Source organism: Panthera uncia, chromosome B4 (assembly GCF_023721935.1).
Source record: "Panthera uncia isolate 11264 chromosome B4, Puncia_PCG_1.0, whole genome shotgun sequence".
Taxonomy (NCBI): domain Eukaryota; kingdom Metazoa; phylum Chordata; class Mammalia; order Carnivora; family Felidae; genus Panthera; species Panthera uncia.
Genome location: NC_064809.1, coordinates 89100668 through 89116252, shown reverse-complemented (window position 1 = coordinate 89116252; position 15585 = coordinate 89100668). Strand labels below are relative to the sequence as shown.

The following is a 15585-nucleotide window of genomic DNA, read 5'->3' as shown; positions in this document are numbered from 1 at the left end:
TATATATATACATATATATGTAGTATATATAGTATATATAGTATATAGCGTGTATATATATAGTATATATAATATATAGTATATATATAGTATATATAATATATAGTATACATAGTATACTATATATACATAGTATATATGTACTATACATATATAGTATATATAGTATATATTGTATAATATATATAGTATATATATATATACAGTGTGTGTGTATATATATATATATATATATGTTTAGTTGTTTAATGTTTGTTTTTGAGAGAGAGAGACAAGAGCATGAGTAGGGGAAGGGCAGAGAGAGGGAGACACAGAATCCGAAGCAGGCTCCAGGCTCCGAGCTGTCAGCCCAGAGCCTGATGCGGGGCTCGAACCCACAAATCGTGAGATCATGACCTGAGCCGAAGTCTGATGCTTAAACGACTAAACCACCCACGTGCCCCTGATTTTACATATTAAGAGGAGCTTTATATAATCTGGGAAATCTGAGGAGTTGGATTCATGATAAAGCCAAGAAAACTAAGCAAACAAAGACACCAAGACAACAGACGACGACAGGGAAAACATGTCCTATGAAAAGGCATGGTATGCAACATGACTTGTCTGTGAGTACTGTTTACATAGTCTGAGGAAAATATTGATCTTATGAAAAATTAAGACACAACTGTGTTGGAAGAATGGGGGGAGCCCACAGGACAAGCAACATATATGAGTGTGGTGTTGGTATAGAGCGGGAGAGAACGAACTCCCCATCTTTCATAATAGAAGGTCAATGACTAGCACTGAAACGTAATGAAATAGTAACAGTTGTATGTCACTTACCAACAGAGCAACAGCCAAAAGTTGCACCTGGGGAAGTCGGAAGTAAAGGGCTGCTCTTGCAGAAATCTGACATGTATAATTTTGATATAAAAAGTAAAAAATAGAAATGCAGATTTTGAGAAGCAATAGAGTAGGTAGTGTCCTCTTGAGGATCAAGAATGTACGTCTGTGGGCAGCATGGAAATGTCGATCATTGTGATGTTATACAAACAGGTACTTGTGATTTAGGATAAAATTTCTAGGGACCTCCTCTTGTTGGATTGCGAAACAGCTGTCATTGCTGTCTCTTGTCAACTGGATTTTGAAACAGCTGTCATTGCCTCTTTTGTCCTAGGCTTTCAGTTCTGCACATGTGACCAATTGATACTGAGATTTCAAGCACTTGTGAAAGCATTTTGGTTTTTTCAGAACTTTAATAACCATGCGTTACCCTTCTTTGCTAGACCACACCCCTGACCCATTTAGTGTAACCTCCCCACCATATGATGTGCTTGTATGGCCTTCCCAGTTGGAATCACTTGGCGGAAAAGAGAGCTTCGTGCCTAAGAACTTCATGAGATTTAACCGGCCCTGCCTCTCCTTGCGATCCAACTTCTCTGGGGTTTCATGGCCAGTGGCCAGAGCAGAGCTATCTAACTCAGAGTTGGTGTTCAATAAGTATGTTTTAAACAAATGATTCTGTGGAGATCTCCAATCAAATGTGAAGCACTGAGTGCTGGTGTATTCTCATTCAAAGGGTCACAAATTCCGAAGCCCTCAGGGGTGAGGCAAGTCAGTGAATGAGACCCATCCAAGTGAGGACAGTGACAAATGGGAAATTGAAGGCTCCATCCAAGGGAGGAGTTGGAACATGTCCAGTGTTGATAGATAATCATTAGAGTGAACGCTCACGTACACTTGCTTATGCACTGGTCCAGTCGCTTTAATGTAAAAACTCAATCCTTGTTAAAAAAAAAAAAAAAAAAAAACACAAACACCCTCTAGGTAAGTACTGTTATTATTCGTCATCACCATTTGGACATGAGAATACTAAGGTACCTAAAGACTATGTCCTCAACTGCACATGGCTAATAAGTGGTAGGGCCAGGATTTTGAACCCAAGCATCTGGCTGCCAACTCTTGGCTCTTAATCACTGTACCATATTGCCTCCCTAATTTTTTTAAATTTTTTAAAATATTTATTTTTTTAAGTAATCTCTACACCCAACATGTGGCTCAAACGCATAACCCCGAGATCGAGAGTCACACGCTCTTCTGACTGAGCCTGCCAGGTGCTCTGCCTTCCTAATTTTTTAAAAGAAGTTACACATGAAATCTACTAACTTTTAAATGTTGGCAACTAATCTAACTTTTTAAAGCATCACAAGGCAAGCAAAGGATGCTTGGTTTGTGACTTCTTCTCAAAGAGTGGAGAATTAAAACATGGTACAGTAAAACCTTGGTTTGTGAGCATAATTCATTCCGGAAACATGCTTGTAATCCAAAGCACTTGTATATCAAAGTGAATTTTCCCATAAGAAATAATGGAAACTCAGATGATTCGTTCCACAACCCCAAAATATTCATATAAAAATGACTACAATACTGTAATATAATACCAAATAGTAAAGAAAATACAAAATATAAAGAAAAATAAATTAACCTGCAATTACCTTTGAAAACCTTCGTGGCTGGTATGAGGGGAGACAAGAGAGAGGAGGGTTATTGTGTAGGACGACTTTCACTATCACTAACAGAATCGTTGCTATCTGTTGGCTCAATGGGACCTTTTTCTTTCCATGCAACTTTAACAAGGAACCTATCCGATGACCTAGAATGAAGCAAAACATTCCTAAGCTTACTCTTGAATGGGAAAGTAAAGGACTGTCCATAGTTGCTTTGAAATGACAAAAAAATACACTCGTGCCAGTTTTGGGCACCTTCCAACGTTCTGAAAAATCACTGCTATCTGCCAAACACCGCAGCCTGAGACCAAGCATCCAAGCATGGGATAATCCTGCAGCAAGAGAGAGAGAGAGAGAACCACCATTGGCTCACTTGTGATCACCTGACGTTCGGTGTCACATCCTACTCGAATTGTGACACATCGCCCGTTTATCAAGTTAAAACGTATTAGAAATGTGTGCTCGTCTTGCAGAACACTCGCAGACCAAGTTACTCACACTCCAAGGTTTTACTATACTAGGGTGTGCTAACAATGACTGGGCTCCCAGAGCCACATTCATTTAATATGCCTGCTAGGCATGGTAATGACGGTGACAGGAGCTCGTACAGATTTGGACCCACTTCTGGGTTCGGCTTTATGACTCCAGTGAGCCTCTACCCTGATGAATTTTGCAAGCCTCAGCTATGGTCTTGGTTAAAAGAAAAAGAGAAGAATCTAGTAAACGTGAGAATGGCCGCAATATGTGCCTACACACCATGATGACTTTCAAGCCTCTCTGCAAAGCTGTGTGGGTTTGTCCAGGAGGCCCCAGTGCTAGTTTCCTCTGCTGCAATGATGACAGAGATGGGTTTGGTGTAGTTTGTTGTCTCCATTATTATTTCATATCAGACCATTTCAGTGGAACATGGATTTTATTAAAAACCAAGGGAAACATTGAATGCTCTACGATGTTACAATGGCTCAGCAAAATACAGTGTAAATTCATCGGCAGATGCTAGAAAAGTTGTATTTTCTGGTGGTAACAAAGTTTTTGTTTTTGTGCCCTATGCCCAAAACAATTTGCGGTTGTGAAATATGACATGTGTAAAAATGCTCAATGTTTCTATTTCTCTAGCGGAATTATATCAGATCATTGAGTGGAGGTTTAAATTATGAATTAATTGTAGTGAATAGAATGTTTTGCATACTTTGCTAGAAGCTAAGAATCATGATTGAATGAAGTCCCATTAACATTTACTATGGACTAATTTAGACAGCGGGTAAGGTATTGGTATATATGTTTGCTTTTTTTTCAATGTTGTGTTGAGATATTAAACCATCTGTTCCTGAGTATAAACATTTTCCTGGGATTCAGATGGGATTATGGGATATGATATGGTTCTATGATTATTATGGGGTGATCAGCCTGTTTATAATAAAATCTTACTTTAGGGGCCTTTTAATGATCCTTAAAAGGAAATCACAACATACTTCAAATTGGCAAAACCTCTCCTCTCGGAGGCGAATTGTTTTTTTTTATAAATGTCGGTATGGGTTATTTTAATTATCAGTCTCCTACATTAAATGCAAACCTTCTAGATCAAGATGGTGTTTTTGTACTTATGTGAGCTGTAGTTCATTTTCAGGATTAAATCTAAGGTAGACTCAATACCAAATGTATTGAGCCTCATCAAATGGAAACATCCCTAAGAGAAGTTATAAAGCCCAAAACTGACCACTGTGCAGGATAATGGAATAATCTGTAAACTCGATAAAAGTTACATGTATATATTTAGAATATGCATATGTATAAACATGTAATTAAGTCACACCAAATATTTACTATTCTCAGTAAAACAAAATAGTCACATTCCAGAACATTTCAGAGCATTCTAGGGGTGAATGTGTGAGCAAAATTTTAAGATTTACTGTCTATCTAGCAAAAGATTTCCTTCTGAAAAAAAGAACTTTAAATCAGTGAATCTCATCCACTTTCCAGCCCCATCCACTTGAGTAACGTGGCATGGTCCCATAAAAAGTGCTGTCTCCTCACCAAAAAGAAGGGAAGGGAGAAGGGAGCACATGTGAATACCCCTAAGGGGAGCCCCCAGTTGTGTCTGATACTCTCCAGTTGGGGTGTTCACCTTTCACCTTTCTCTTGGGAATCACAGGTTGAAATAGATTTAAACCTGATGGGAAGTTCTGCAGTTGCTTTCTCCAACTGCAAATTTAAAATGACTTTGTTTTGGGGCTCCTGGGTGGCTCAGTTGGTTAAGCGTCCCACTTTGGCTCAGGTCATGATCTCACGGGTCATGAGTTCAAGCCCCGTGTTGGGCTCTGTGCTGACAAGCCCAGAGCCTAGAGCCTGCAATGGATTCCATGTCTCCGTCTCTCTGCCCCTTCCCCAGCCCACACTCTGTCTCTCTCTCTCTGTCTCTCTCAAAGATAAACAGTAAAAAAAAATTTTAATGACTGGGCTTTTGTTTTTAAGTTTGTAAATACTTCAACACAAATATCTTTATATCAAGAAGGTGTAATGTGCACATTTTCTAATCTGTTTGCTGAGCATCTTTGCTTTGCATACAAACTGTACCTGCATTAACCATTGCTACAAACTGGAAATGTACAGTGTGGGTGAATCATGGGTATAAAGATGTGACTATTCTAACTTCGTTATTACAGCACCATCCAGCAGAAAACCAGGAGATCCCCTTGTCATATCAGATATCAAGAAAGGCAGTGTGGCACATAGGTAAGGAAAATGAATTTTCTGGTTCATTCCAAGGCATTTCTTTTTTTTTTTTCTTTTTTCTCTTTTTTAAGTAAACTCTATCACCAATGTGGGGCTCGAACTCATGACCCCAAGATCAAGAGTCACATGCTCTAACGACTGAGGCAGCTGGGTGTAAGGCTTCCTTAATTAAAGTAGAAGTGACCCTTTCCACACCCAAGGTAGACCTTCCTAATGAATCATTTTCCAGACAGCCACTACTAATTGATTATATTCAACATTTCTCATGCAATGACTGTGTAGCTCTCCCACCTTATTTATTTATTTTTGTACCCACTGTAGACAATAATCACCTGAAAATATTTGTTAGGGTCCTTCCCGAATCTATCATAGGCTCTCCTTCACTGACTCTCTTCATTTTCCAGCTAAGAAACTGGAAGTGGTCCTACTTATGGTCCCAATTATGAAACACCCCACATAGAGATAATAGCTTGTGGGAGAGCTTTGCGAGATGCCCGAATGTCCTCCCTAGCCAAGCCAGATCCCTGAGCCTAGAACAATGTCCTATTTGGCCCATATACCATTAAACTCAGGGAGTCTCAAACTTTCAGTGTCACAGATCGAAATATTTTTAAATGTTTGGGAATACTTATGTAAGACTTAACTTTCTATTGTCCAATTAAGACTTAAAAAAAAAAAAAGAAACCCTTCTATTATCACAGTCATTTCATTAAAGAAATACTCTAATGCTCAAAAAGCAGGAAGGACATTGTATGGGTTTAGGTATATCGGGATAGGCTCAGATGCCATGACAGGGAAGCTCATAAACAGACTGGGTCAGACAAGACTGCACTGTATCTCATGTGACAGCTGGGAGGCAGGCAGGCAGTGCAGGACTAGGGCAGCAATCCTGCCATCCTCACCTGCTTGCTCCTGTCATTGTGGTTTTCTAGCCATGAAAGGGAAGTGAGAGTGGTGTCGAGGGAGTCTGGGACATGCATCTTCAAGGAGCGACCCAGAAGAAGAGAGAGGAAATTAGATGCAGGAAAGCAGTTAGCAATCTCTGCCACAGACATAATGCATGAAAAATAGTCCTTCCCAAAACATAACCTTCCTTACAAATATGTATGTATGTGCATATATGCACAAATACATATCCATTCTCATTATTTTTCTTATTTCGTGATGGACCTTGAATATTTTCAACAGACCTGCAGAGGTCCATGGCCAGTGTGAGACTCTCAGGGGCCACCTCGCAGATAGGTAGCATCAGATTCACCCTTTCTCCCTATGGCAGCCACAGTGTGTTTCCCGGGACAGGTGGAAAGGGCAGGGACACCACGACTCTGACATCCACTAAGTCTCGCCCACCGTCTCTCAGCCCTCTCCTAGTACCTGGAATTGCCCAGGAAGAAAAGGAGTGCACCGATGCGGAGAAGCATGAGGACTCCCAGTGTCTGTAAACCCTGCCCCTTCACCTCCCTTCCTGGGAAACTTAGAATTCCTGAGTGAAGCTTATATAGCTGTCCTCGACGACTTGAAGAAACCAGTTAAAAAAAAATGTTTTTAATACTCTGAAATTTGGTGTCATGGCAGCCATCCAAAACAAGACTGGAAAAAAAGGGATTTGTTCATAAAATGCAATTTAAAAATAGCTGGAGGGCGTCTTTCCCTCTAAAGACTGCCATTACTGCCACACTCTTCTTAATGCCTCTTAAATGACCAGGGTAAGTGCTCATTCATCATGTGTCGCTGTGCATTTACTAACAGGACTGGCACCCTGGAACTGGGAGATAAATTACTTGCGATAGATAACATCCGGCTGGACAACTGTTCTATGGAAGATGCGGTTCAGATCCTCCAGCAATGTGAAGACTTGGTGAAGCTCAAAATCCGCAAAGATGAAGATAATTCAGGTATTGATAGCCTTCTTAGTTAAGACTGACTTCTCTAACTGCCCGTCTGTCACAAAAGATATGACATCTTGATGTTTTACATGCGACAGCTGGCTAGTGACTTTGCAGCAGAGTCTTACGTAGTTAAAGGGGTCTTTAAATTGTGTGTTAAGAGGGTACTATGAATTTTCAGTAGGGGTGCTTTTAAATTGTACAGTTAAGATTTTTATTATACAACATTATTGCAACTATATCAAAGCAATGTTTAAAAGTGAAAACTAAAGCATCACCCAATACTACCCCTAACACAATGGAACTAGTCATTTTCTAATTGATATTTGTATTACATAATCAGTTTGTGTTACACCTTCATAAGCACATTACCCACTTTTCAAACACTTAATATCTACCATTGTCTGTCTGTAATTTATCATTTTTCTCTTCTTACTTAGATGGCTTCCAGTTATTGTAGATAGTACAATCACAGACATCTTTACGAATGGATATCTTTACTCAACTCTTCTTCTTTTGAATTATTCCCTTAGGAAATAGTTTTAGAAGTAGAACTGCTGAGTAAGAGTAAAAAGGAACTTCTCATGATTCCTGATGAGTCTTGTATCGTATTGTTTTCTTTTTTTTCTTTAATTATTTTTAATTCTCAAGTTACTTAACATACAGTGTAGTCTTGGCTTCAAGAGTAGAACCCAGTGATTCATCTCTTACATATAACACCCAGTGTTCATCTCAACAAGCACCCTCCTTATTGCCCATCACCCACTTACCCCACCCCACCCCCAACAACCCTCAGTTTGTTCTCTGTATTTAAGAATCTCTTATAAGGGCGCCTGGGTGGCTCAGTCAGTTAAGCATCAGACTTCGGCTCAGGTCATGATCTCACAGTTCATGGACTCGAGCTCCACGTTGAGGTCTGTGCTGACAGCTCAGAGCCTGGAGCCTGCTTTGGATTCTGTGTCTCCCTCTCTCACTGCCCCCCCCCCCCGCACTCTGTCTCTGTCTCCAAAGAATAAAAATAAAAATAAAACATTTAAAAATTTTTTTTCCATGAGGTAGAGACTTAAAAAAAAGTAAAGAGTCTCTTATGGTTTGCCTCCCTCTCTGTTTCTATCTTATTTTTCCCTTCCTTCCCCTATGATCATCTGTTAAGTTTCTCAGATTCCACATATGAGTGAAATCATATATCTTTCACTATAGAAAGCTTATGAAAGACATTGAAGAAGACACAAAGAAATGGAAAAATTTTCCATGCTCATGGAAGTATCCTGTTGTTTTCTAAAAGGGCTGTATTCATTGGTAGTGTTTCCAGTAATGGAGGAACACAATGGGACAGGGCTTCTCAAACTTTAAGGGCCTCAGAATCACCTGAAGAGCTTGTTAGAACACAGTTCCTGGATATTACACCCAGATGAGGCCCAAGACTCTGCATTTCTAGCAGCCTTCCTACTGTGGTCCAAGGAACACAATCTGAGCAGCAGTAGAGGGTCTTTTATCTGATTATGATAAGAACCTAGAGCTGATTGAAAAAAGTCCATAATTGAACGACGCAGTTAATGTGGGGAATTAACAGAAAATGATAGCTATGGGTAGCATAAACATTTAACTTAAAATTTTACCAATCTCGGGGGTGAAGCCAACTTCTTTGCTATGAATATCATTCTGCTGATCACAGTTACAAGTCTTTTTACTTGTTTGGTTTCCTAAACCATACATATAATATACAGTTCATGATTTCCAGTTTTGTTTTTGTTTTAATATAGTGAAAATTTAAAGAATTTAATCTGAATGTTTACTCCATTTAGATTTTTTTACTTGCCCAATATTTTCAAGTTTTTCTTCTACAGAATTAACAGTAGATTTTTGCCTAACGACCTCCCTTATTGAATCTTTCCAAAGAATTTGATTTTGTTTTCATAGAACCACTGTACTCATGTTTCATAGGTTATGTGAGATTCATCAGATTACATAGTTACAAAAACTAGTAAAACTAACATCAACAAGCTTGGGAATAAACAAAATTGACTAAATTTTTAAGCTTACAACACAATTGTTAGCAGGAACAGAGATTCACAGAGGTACTAGAGAGAGAGACCTATTACACTAGAGCATTCGATGGCATTGTAAGGTACATTTTAGGGGCACCTGGGTGCCTCAGTCTTAAGCCTCTGACTTCAGCTCAGGTCATGATTTCGCAGTCTGTGAGTTCGAGCCCCATGTCAGGCTCTGTGCTGACAGCTCAGAGCCTGGAGCCTGCTTTGGATTCTGTGTCTCCCTCTCTCTCTGCCCTTCTGCCACTCATGCTCTGTCTCTCTCTCTCTCTCTCTCTCTCTCTCCCTCAAAAAATAAATAAACATTCAAAAAATTCAAAAAAAAAAGAAAGGTACATTTTACAAAGAGGATGGAGAATCAGTTAATCCAGTAATGGTTACAGAGAGAGTGGTTAAGAGAGCTTCGTTCCAACCAAAGACGAGTTATTGTCAGTGCTCTAGAATCTTCTATAATTAAGCCATCTAGATCTAGAGTTTGTGGTCATGTGGTTTTGATTCCTATCCAAAACTAAAACAAACTGGTAGTTGCATCCATCAGCAGAGCTGGTAAGGATGATTGTCTTCAAATATATTTTATAACCAATGTTTAAAATTTTCCACTCATTATTTCTCAAGCAACTGATTTTCTGTACCAACGTTTGCATTCTTCTCTTTATAAGCATGCTTCAGTTGCACTTTCTTTGGGGGATTTATTTCCAAAAAGGATAAAGCCTCAAGCATCAGTCTGGGCTGTGTCCTAGTGAAGAGGCAACACTCTGTGGAGAAACCCATTTTGTATGATTTGCCAAGCTAAGCAGATCTCAGCCACCTTCCTTGCAGAGTAAAAAACCCAAGCCAGAGATGAATATGTATAGTGCTCACAGTTGGCGGTGTTCCCAGTTCCAACACCAGGCTGTGCAGACATGTCAGGCAGGAGGAGTTCCAGAAACAATAACTGAGCACTTGGAGAGTCAGATCTTACTTTCAATTGCTTCTTTCCTTCAGTTCATCTTTCCCCCCTTTCCCCTTTCACCCTACAATCCCTATGCCTAGTATTATGGTAATTATCATGCTTATTAAGTTTTTTTTTTATTTTTTTAGGAGGTCGTATTTTTATTTTATTTAATTTTGTAATTGTTTAAATTTATTTTTGAGAGAGATTGAGAGGGAGAGAGAGAGAGAGAACAAGCGGGGCAGGGACATAGAGAGAGGGAGACGCAGAATCCGAAGCAGGCTCCCTCCGGGCTCTGAGCTGTCAGCACAGAGCCCGACGTGGGGCTCTAACTCGTGTACTGCGAGATCATGACTTGAGCCGAAGTCAGATGCTTAACTGACTGAGCCACCCAGGTGCACCAAGGAGGTCCTATTTTTAAAATTCTAAATCCTTCCGTTGAAAACTGTGCACCTACCCAAAATAAGACTGTAAGTATAGATGTCAGAGACATATTTACCCAAACCAGATTTTCTCAAATTGGCATATGAAAATATATACTCATTCAGACATGTTTTTATAACAGACCACTATTTGAAAATTACCATCTGATCGTTGATTTGGAAGAATTTAAGTGTTTCTATATCCTCTTCCAACATGAGGATGTAAAGTACTGTGTAATTTGAGTAGCTGACTACTCTTACTCAGAACAGAGCAAGGAGTGGGGGAGGAAATGATTCAAAATGAGTTAGTTCAAGGCAGACTATGTGGTCCTAAAGAGCACATGCTTTAAGATCAGGCCTGAGTTTAAAGTCCAGTTCCACCACATTTGAGCTATGTGAGTTTGGGCAAGCTACTGAACCAACCTGAGATTCCACTGTATTTTCAGTAATGTACAGACAGCAATACTCGCCTTACGGAGCAGTTGTCACTTAGTAATAGAAATATTTACTGGCACAGTTGGTGTTCAATACATGGGGACTATTTTTATGGCTACTGCTTCCTAAAATGCCTTTCTCCACCTTTGTTCTTATCATTCAGCAAGATTTAAATGAATGGGAAGTAAGCATTAATCATAACAAGTCACTGATTTGGGAAGTTTGATGCTGTGCTTAATCTGAAATTAAACTGGTGATGTGAATTATTACCATCCTTGGTCTCAATGTTTTAAAATGACAAAATTCAGCATATAGTCTCCACTCCCTAAAATGTTGCTCATATTCGTGTTGGACTTTCTGTACTCTGGGAGTCTTCCAGTGCTTTCCTTGACCCTGCCCCCTCAATCCTTGCTGCTTTCATCAGTTGCAGAAAGTTTATAACCATACGTGATAGAACTTCTTTTCCTAAACTAGCAATACTGCAGTTGGGTTTAATAGCTGTGGCTTCAAAATGTGGGCACGTCTTCCCGTTACACTAATTTTATTGCTCTGCCTTGTACCTTACCCAAGCAGATGGTAGAACTACTCTCAAAATTGTTAAAGTCTTTGTTTTCCATTCAATCATGCCATCGGCATGTATTTGATGTGTATGAGGTGTTAGGGTCAGCCAGTTCTTAGATTAAAAAAGACACAATCGGGGCACCTGGGTGGCTCAGTTGGCTGGGTGTCCAACGTCAGCTCAGGTCATGATCTCACAGTTCATGGGTTCGAGCCCCACGTCGGGCTCTGTGCTGACGTCTGGGAGCCTGGAGCCTGCTTCGGATTCTCCCTCTCTGTCTGCCCCTCCCCTGCCCCTGCCCTGTCTCTCTCAGTTTCAAAAATAAATAAAACATTAAAAAAAAAAAGACACAATCCCTGCCCCCAAATCAGTCACCACCTTATATGAGACACAGAAGAAAATAATTGATAGTATGATGAATGGGCTAGGTGTAAGCACAAAATGTTAAGAGAATATGGAGGCATCCATTTGAGCCTGGGGAGCTCAAGGATTTCTAACCACTTTGGTCTTGAAAGGGTTTGGGAGGTGTTGTTAGAATTAACCAGAAGACAGTGAGCCAAAGCAGGAGATCAGAAAGCATGACACATCCTAGTAACAGATGTAGCCGGTGCACAAATGATGTGTAAGGACTCGGTAGTTGGCAAGTAGAAAGATATACTGAAGCCAGACCATTACAGTCCTAACCCATGTTAAGAAATTCAAACCTTACTCCAGAAGCCACTGGGAGCCATCAAAAGACTTAAAGCAGGGGAGTGAGGCCATAGTATTTGGTCAGTGATGACCTGGTTGCCATTGTTTAGTGAAGAATGGGGCACACTCAAGGGTCTGAATCAACTCTTGTTTCTAGTCCAGCCTCGGGGAGCAAGAGAGTGAAATGACTAAGAGCTCTAGGCTAGCTTCACAACTGACAAGCTGGGAAACGGGAAAATTAAATTCTCTGAGCATCCGTTTCTTCATCTGTACACGTCCATTTAATGCCTATTTCCCATGGCTGTGTTCAAGGATCCAAGGAGGTGGTACATGTAAGCATTCAGCAGTGATGTGTGGTGCCTACTAGGGCTCAATGAATCCTAACTACCAGCTGCCAGTATTAGGATGCTTTTACGTTAATCTTAGCTCTATTTTACTATGTCCAAATCTTTTGGAACCCTTGGAATTGTAGGGATTTGCCTCCCTCCCTCCCCGCGATGTTCAGTGACCATCCTGCCTTCAGGAGCTTTTGTGTGTGTCATCTTTCATTACCACAGGAGGATAAGCCAAGTAGAGCCAGATGGCTCTTGCCTGGGTCCAAGGCTCCAAAACAAGGGCTGTTACCCAATCCTTAGGTCCCCAAAGATGCAAATAACCCTCTTGAAATAAAATCTATTGTCTTTTTTTGATGGTGTCTAGATCCAATGTAAATGAAGAGAGGGAGAGTGGCTAGCCGAGAAGCAGCCCTGAAGCAAAACAGTTGAGAATTTGGGGACTTGAAGGAAGAAATAGGTGGAGACTTGCAAATGTGTGCCAAATAATTCCTAAGGGCCTGTGTGCTCTGTATTACTGCCTTTGTGCCAATCAAATTTATAGCTGTTAGCGATTTCTCTCTTGATCTGCAGATCAAGAGACCTCTCTTATAATAAAGAGCATGTTTTTAGAGACCATAAATGCAATATTTTACCTCCATGGGCTCTAATTTATATAGAGAAACATTTCCAGGCTACAATTTGTCCCATCAAAAGCAAATTACCTTTATGCCTTTCCAAACAGAGCCTTGTGCACAGATAGCTTTAGTACCAGTGAAATCTGCCCTTCAAAGATCTGAGCTTTCATTTTTTTTTTCAGTAATTTCCCCTAGCTTTTCTCCCCCTCAAATCTAGACTGAAGTAGCAGAAAGTCCCCATTACAAGCAAGCAAGAATGATCCTTGCTGTGCTAGGAGCGGTGGTTAAAGGGTGGTTTTGGCAAAAGACTGGCTTCAAGAAAGAACCTATAATAGATTTTTAAAAAGGGGGGCGGGGGGTATCTTCCCTTTTTTTCATGCTTGATCTCAGAGTAATGGTTTTCTTTTTTAAAAATATTTATTTATTTGGGGGAGAGTGCAAGCAGGAGAGAGGTAGAGAGAGGGGACAGAGGATCCAAAGTGGGCTCTTCGCTGACAGGCTTACATCAGAGAGTGCAATGTGGGGCTTGAATTCATGACCTGAGCCAAAGTGTGATGCTCAACCGACTAAGCCACCCAGGCGCCCCTCAGAGTAATGGTTCTCAAACTCTAGTCAGAATCACCTAGAAGTCTTGTTAAAACACAGATGACTGGGTTCCTCCCCCAGACTTGGGGATTCCTATAGGTCTGAGGTGAAGAGAATGTGTGTTTACAACAAGTTCTTAGATAATGCTGAAGTTCCTAGTCCCCAGACTACACTTTGAGAAGCACAGTCACAAAGCAGCGTAATGTGGAGATGTGTATGTATGTACATATATGTATATGTATATGTGTATGTATATATTATATATACATATATAATTATCATAACAAAAGAAATTCAAATTCTCCTCTCTGACACTCAGCAACTCCTTGGAGCTCCGTTGGTACACTATTTAGTGGCCAGATAAAATGACCACACAAGAGTAGGAAGCTGTAAGGGGTGTTGTTCTAAATGGTTTATTTTCTCTGTCCTGTCCTCCAAGAAACATAGCCATACTCCGTGAAATGAATTCTGTCGCTTTTAGTTGAAGTGAACTTTGATTGACCTGTACGTTTATGCATTCCAAGGGCTCTCTCCCAAATCCAGGCCCCCCGTTTGGTCACAGAAGCAGCTGCCATTATGGATTCAAGCCGGATAGTGTTCATTTGGTTAAATAGTCAACACTCAAGACGCCCGAAAATAACATTGTAGATAAGTAACGCTGCAATTTTGCATCTGTTCTGTGGTCCCATTAATTTTCTTAACTAGAGCCGAGCAGAACAAACAAGTAGGCCGGCCCCCTTTCATGTCTTTCCCTAATAGTTGTAAACCTTCTGTTGCGATATAAAAGCTTCTTATAATATCATTAACATCTGTTTGGGCTCACTTAGAAACTTACTGGCGATCCTGCATTTTTTTCTTCTCAGAAAGTTTTTGTTCTGGCTAAACACTCCCGTTGCTCCTTTCTAAGCTGGAGCAGCCTCAAGGAGAGAGGGTCTTGGAATGCTTCCACCTCCAAAATGGCCTGAGCATCAATGGCGGTTATCACCCTCCTAAGCTGTAGGACCTTACAACTGCCAGTTGGGCTAAAGCCCAAGAAGACAGATGGAGTGGGAAGTGTAGCCTGAAGCTGACTCAGACACTCTCAGCGCTGTGGAGGGAGGATGCTCTAGGTTTGCTGGTCCCCACGGTGGCAGCCCGGGTCTTACTGTCACTCTTTGAGTGAGCCATAGTTGGGTTTACATCACCTTGCGGAAGAAAACTAGACCTCAGAGTCACCGGGACAGTGACTCACGAGGCTCTCTTAGAGACTGCGTCCCTCGGAACTGTGACTCGGGCTAACAACATCCACTTATCCTCTCGCTCATTTGTCCAGCCGTTTACCAAAGACCCCGAGGTGCCAGACATTGTTCTGGGGATATGAAGACAACATGTCTATTTTCAAGGTGATCCTATTCGAATGGTGGAGACAAGAAGAGAAATCATTCAAACATAGAGTGAAAAGTATATACTAGAACATGCATGCATTCTTGATGGGGGCAAATACTGGTTCTCAGGGAGCAAAGAATCTTAGACGTTATATTAGAATGGTTTGTGGCCCTTCAAAGCTCAACCTTACCTGACTGAATCCATTCTTCAGATTTAATTTCTCTTGTTACAGAGAATTTAAATTGAATTGAATGTTTCTCCTTGAGGAGGGGAACAAGAATGAAGAGGAGTTGAGAACACTGGTAGAATACACAGGAGCTATGGGATCCCCTGGAAAAGCTGCTGGCCGCGGCCGGGTAACCAGGAAGCCTTCCTGAAAGACGAGACACATGAGCCAAGTCTCAAAGGAAGGGTAGAAATTCTCCGGAGAAAGAAATGCGTTTGTGCGTAGGGAGTAACAGATGCCAGGTTGAAGATGTTAGAAAAGCACTTT

The 15585-nt window shown here is 40.7% G+C and overlaps 1 protein-coding gene across 5 annotated transcripts in view; it reads left to right on the top strand.

Moving 5' to 3' along the window:
• Positions 1–15585, top strand: part of GRIP1 (glutamate receptor interacting protein 1) — a 683162-nt gene that overhangs the window by 621295 nt on the left and 46282 nt on the right. For all 5 annotated transcript variants that reach the window (XM_049627402.1, XM_049627399.1, XM_049627403.1 and 2 more), the window contains 2 exons: positions 5150–5219; positions 6969–7114. In XM_049627402.1, coding sequence (XP_049483359.1) covers positions 5150–5219; positions 6969–7114 — 216 coding nt within the window. The remainder of the gene's footprint in view (positions 1–5149; positions 5220–6968; positions 7115–15585) is intronic.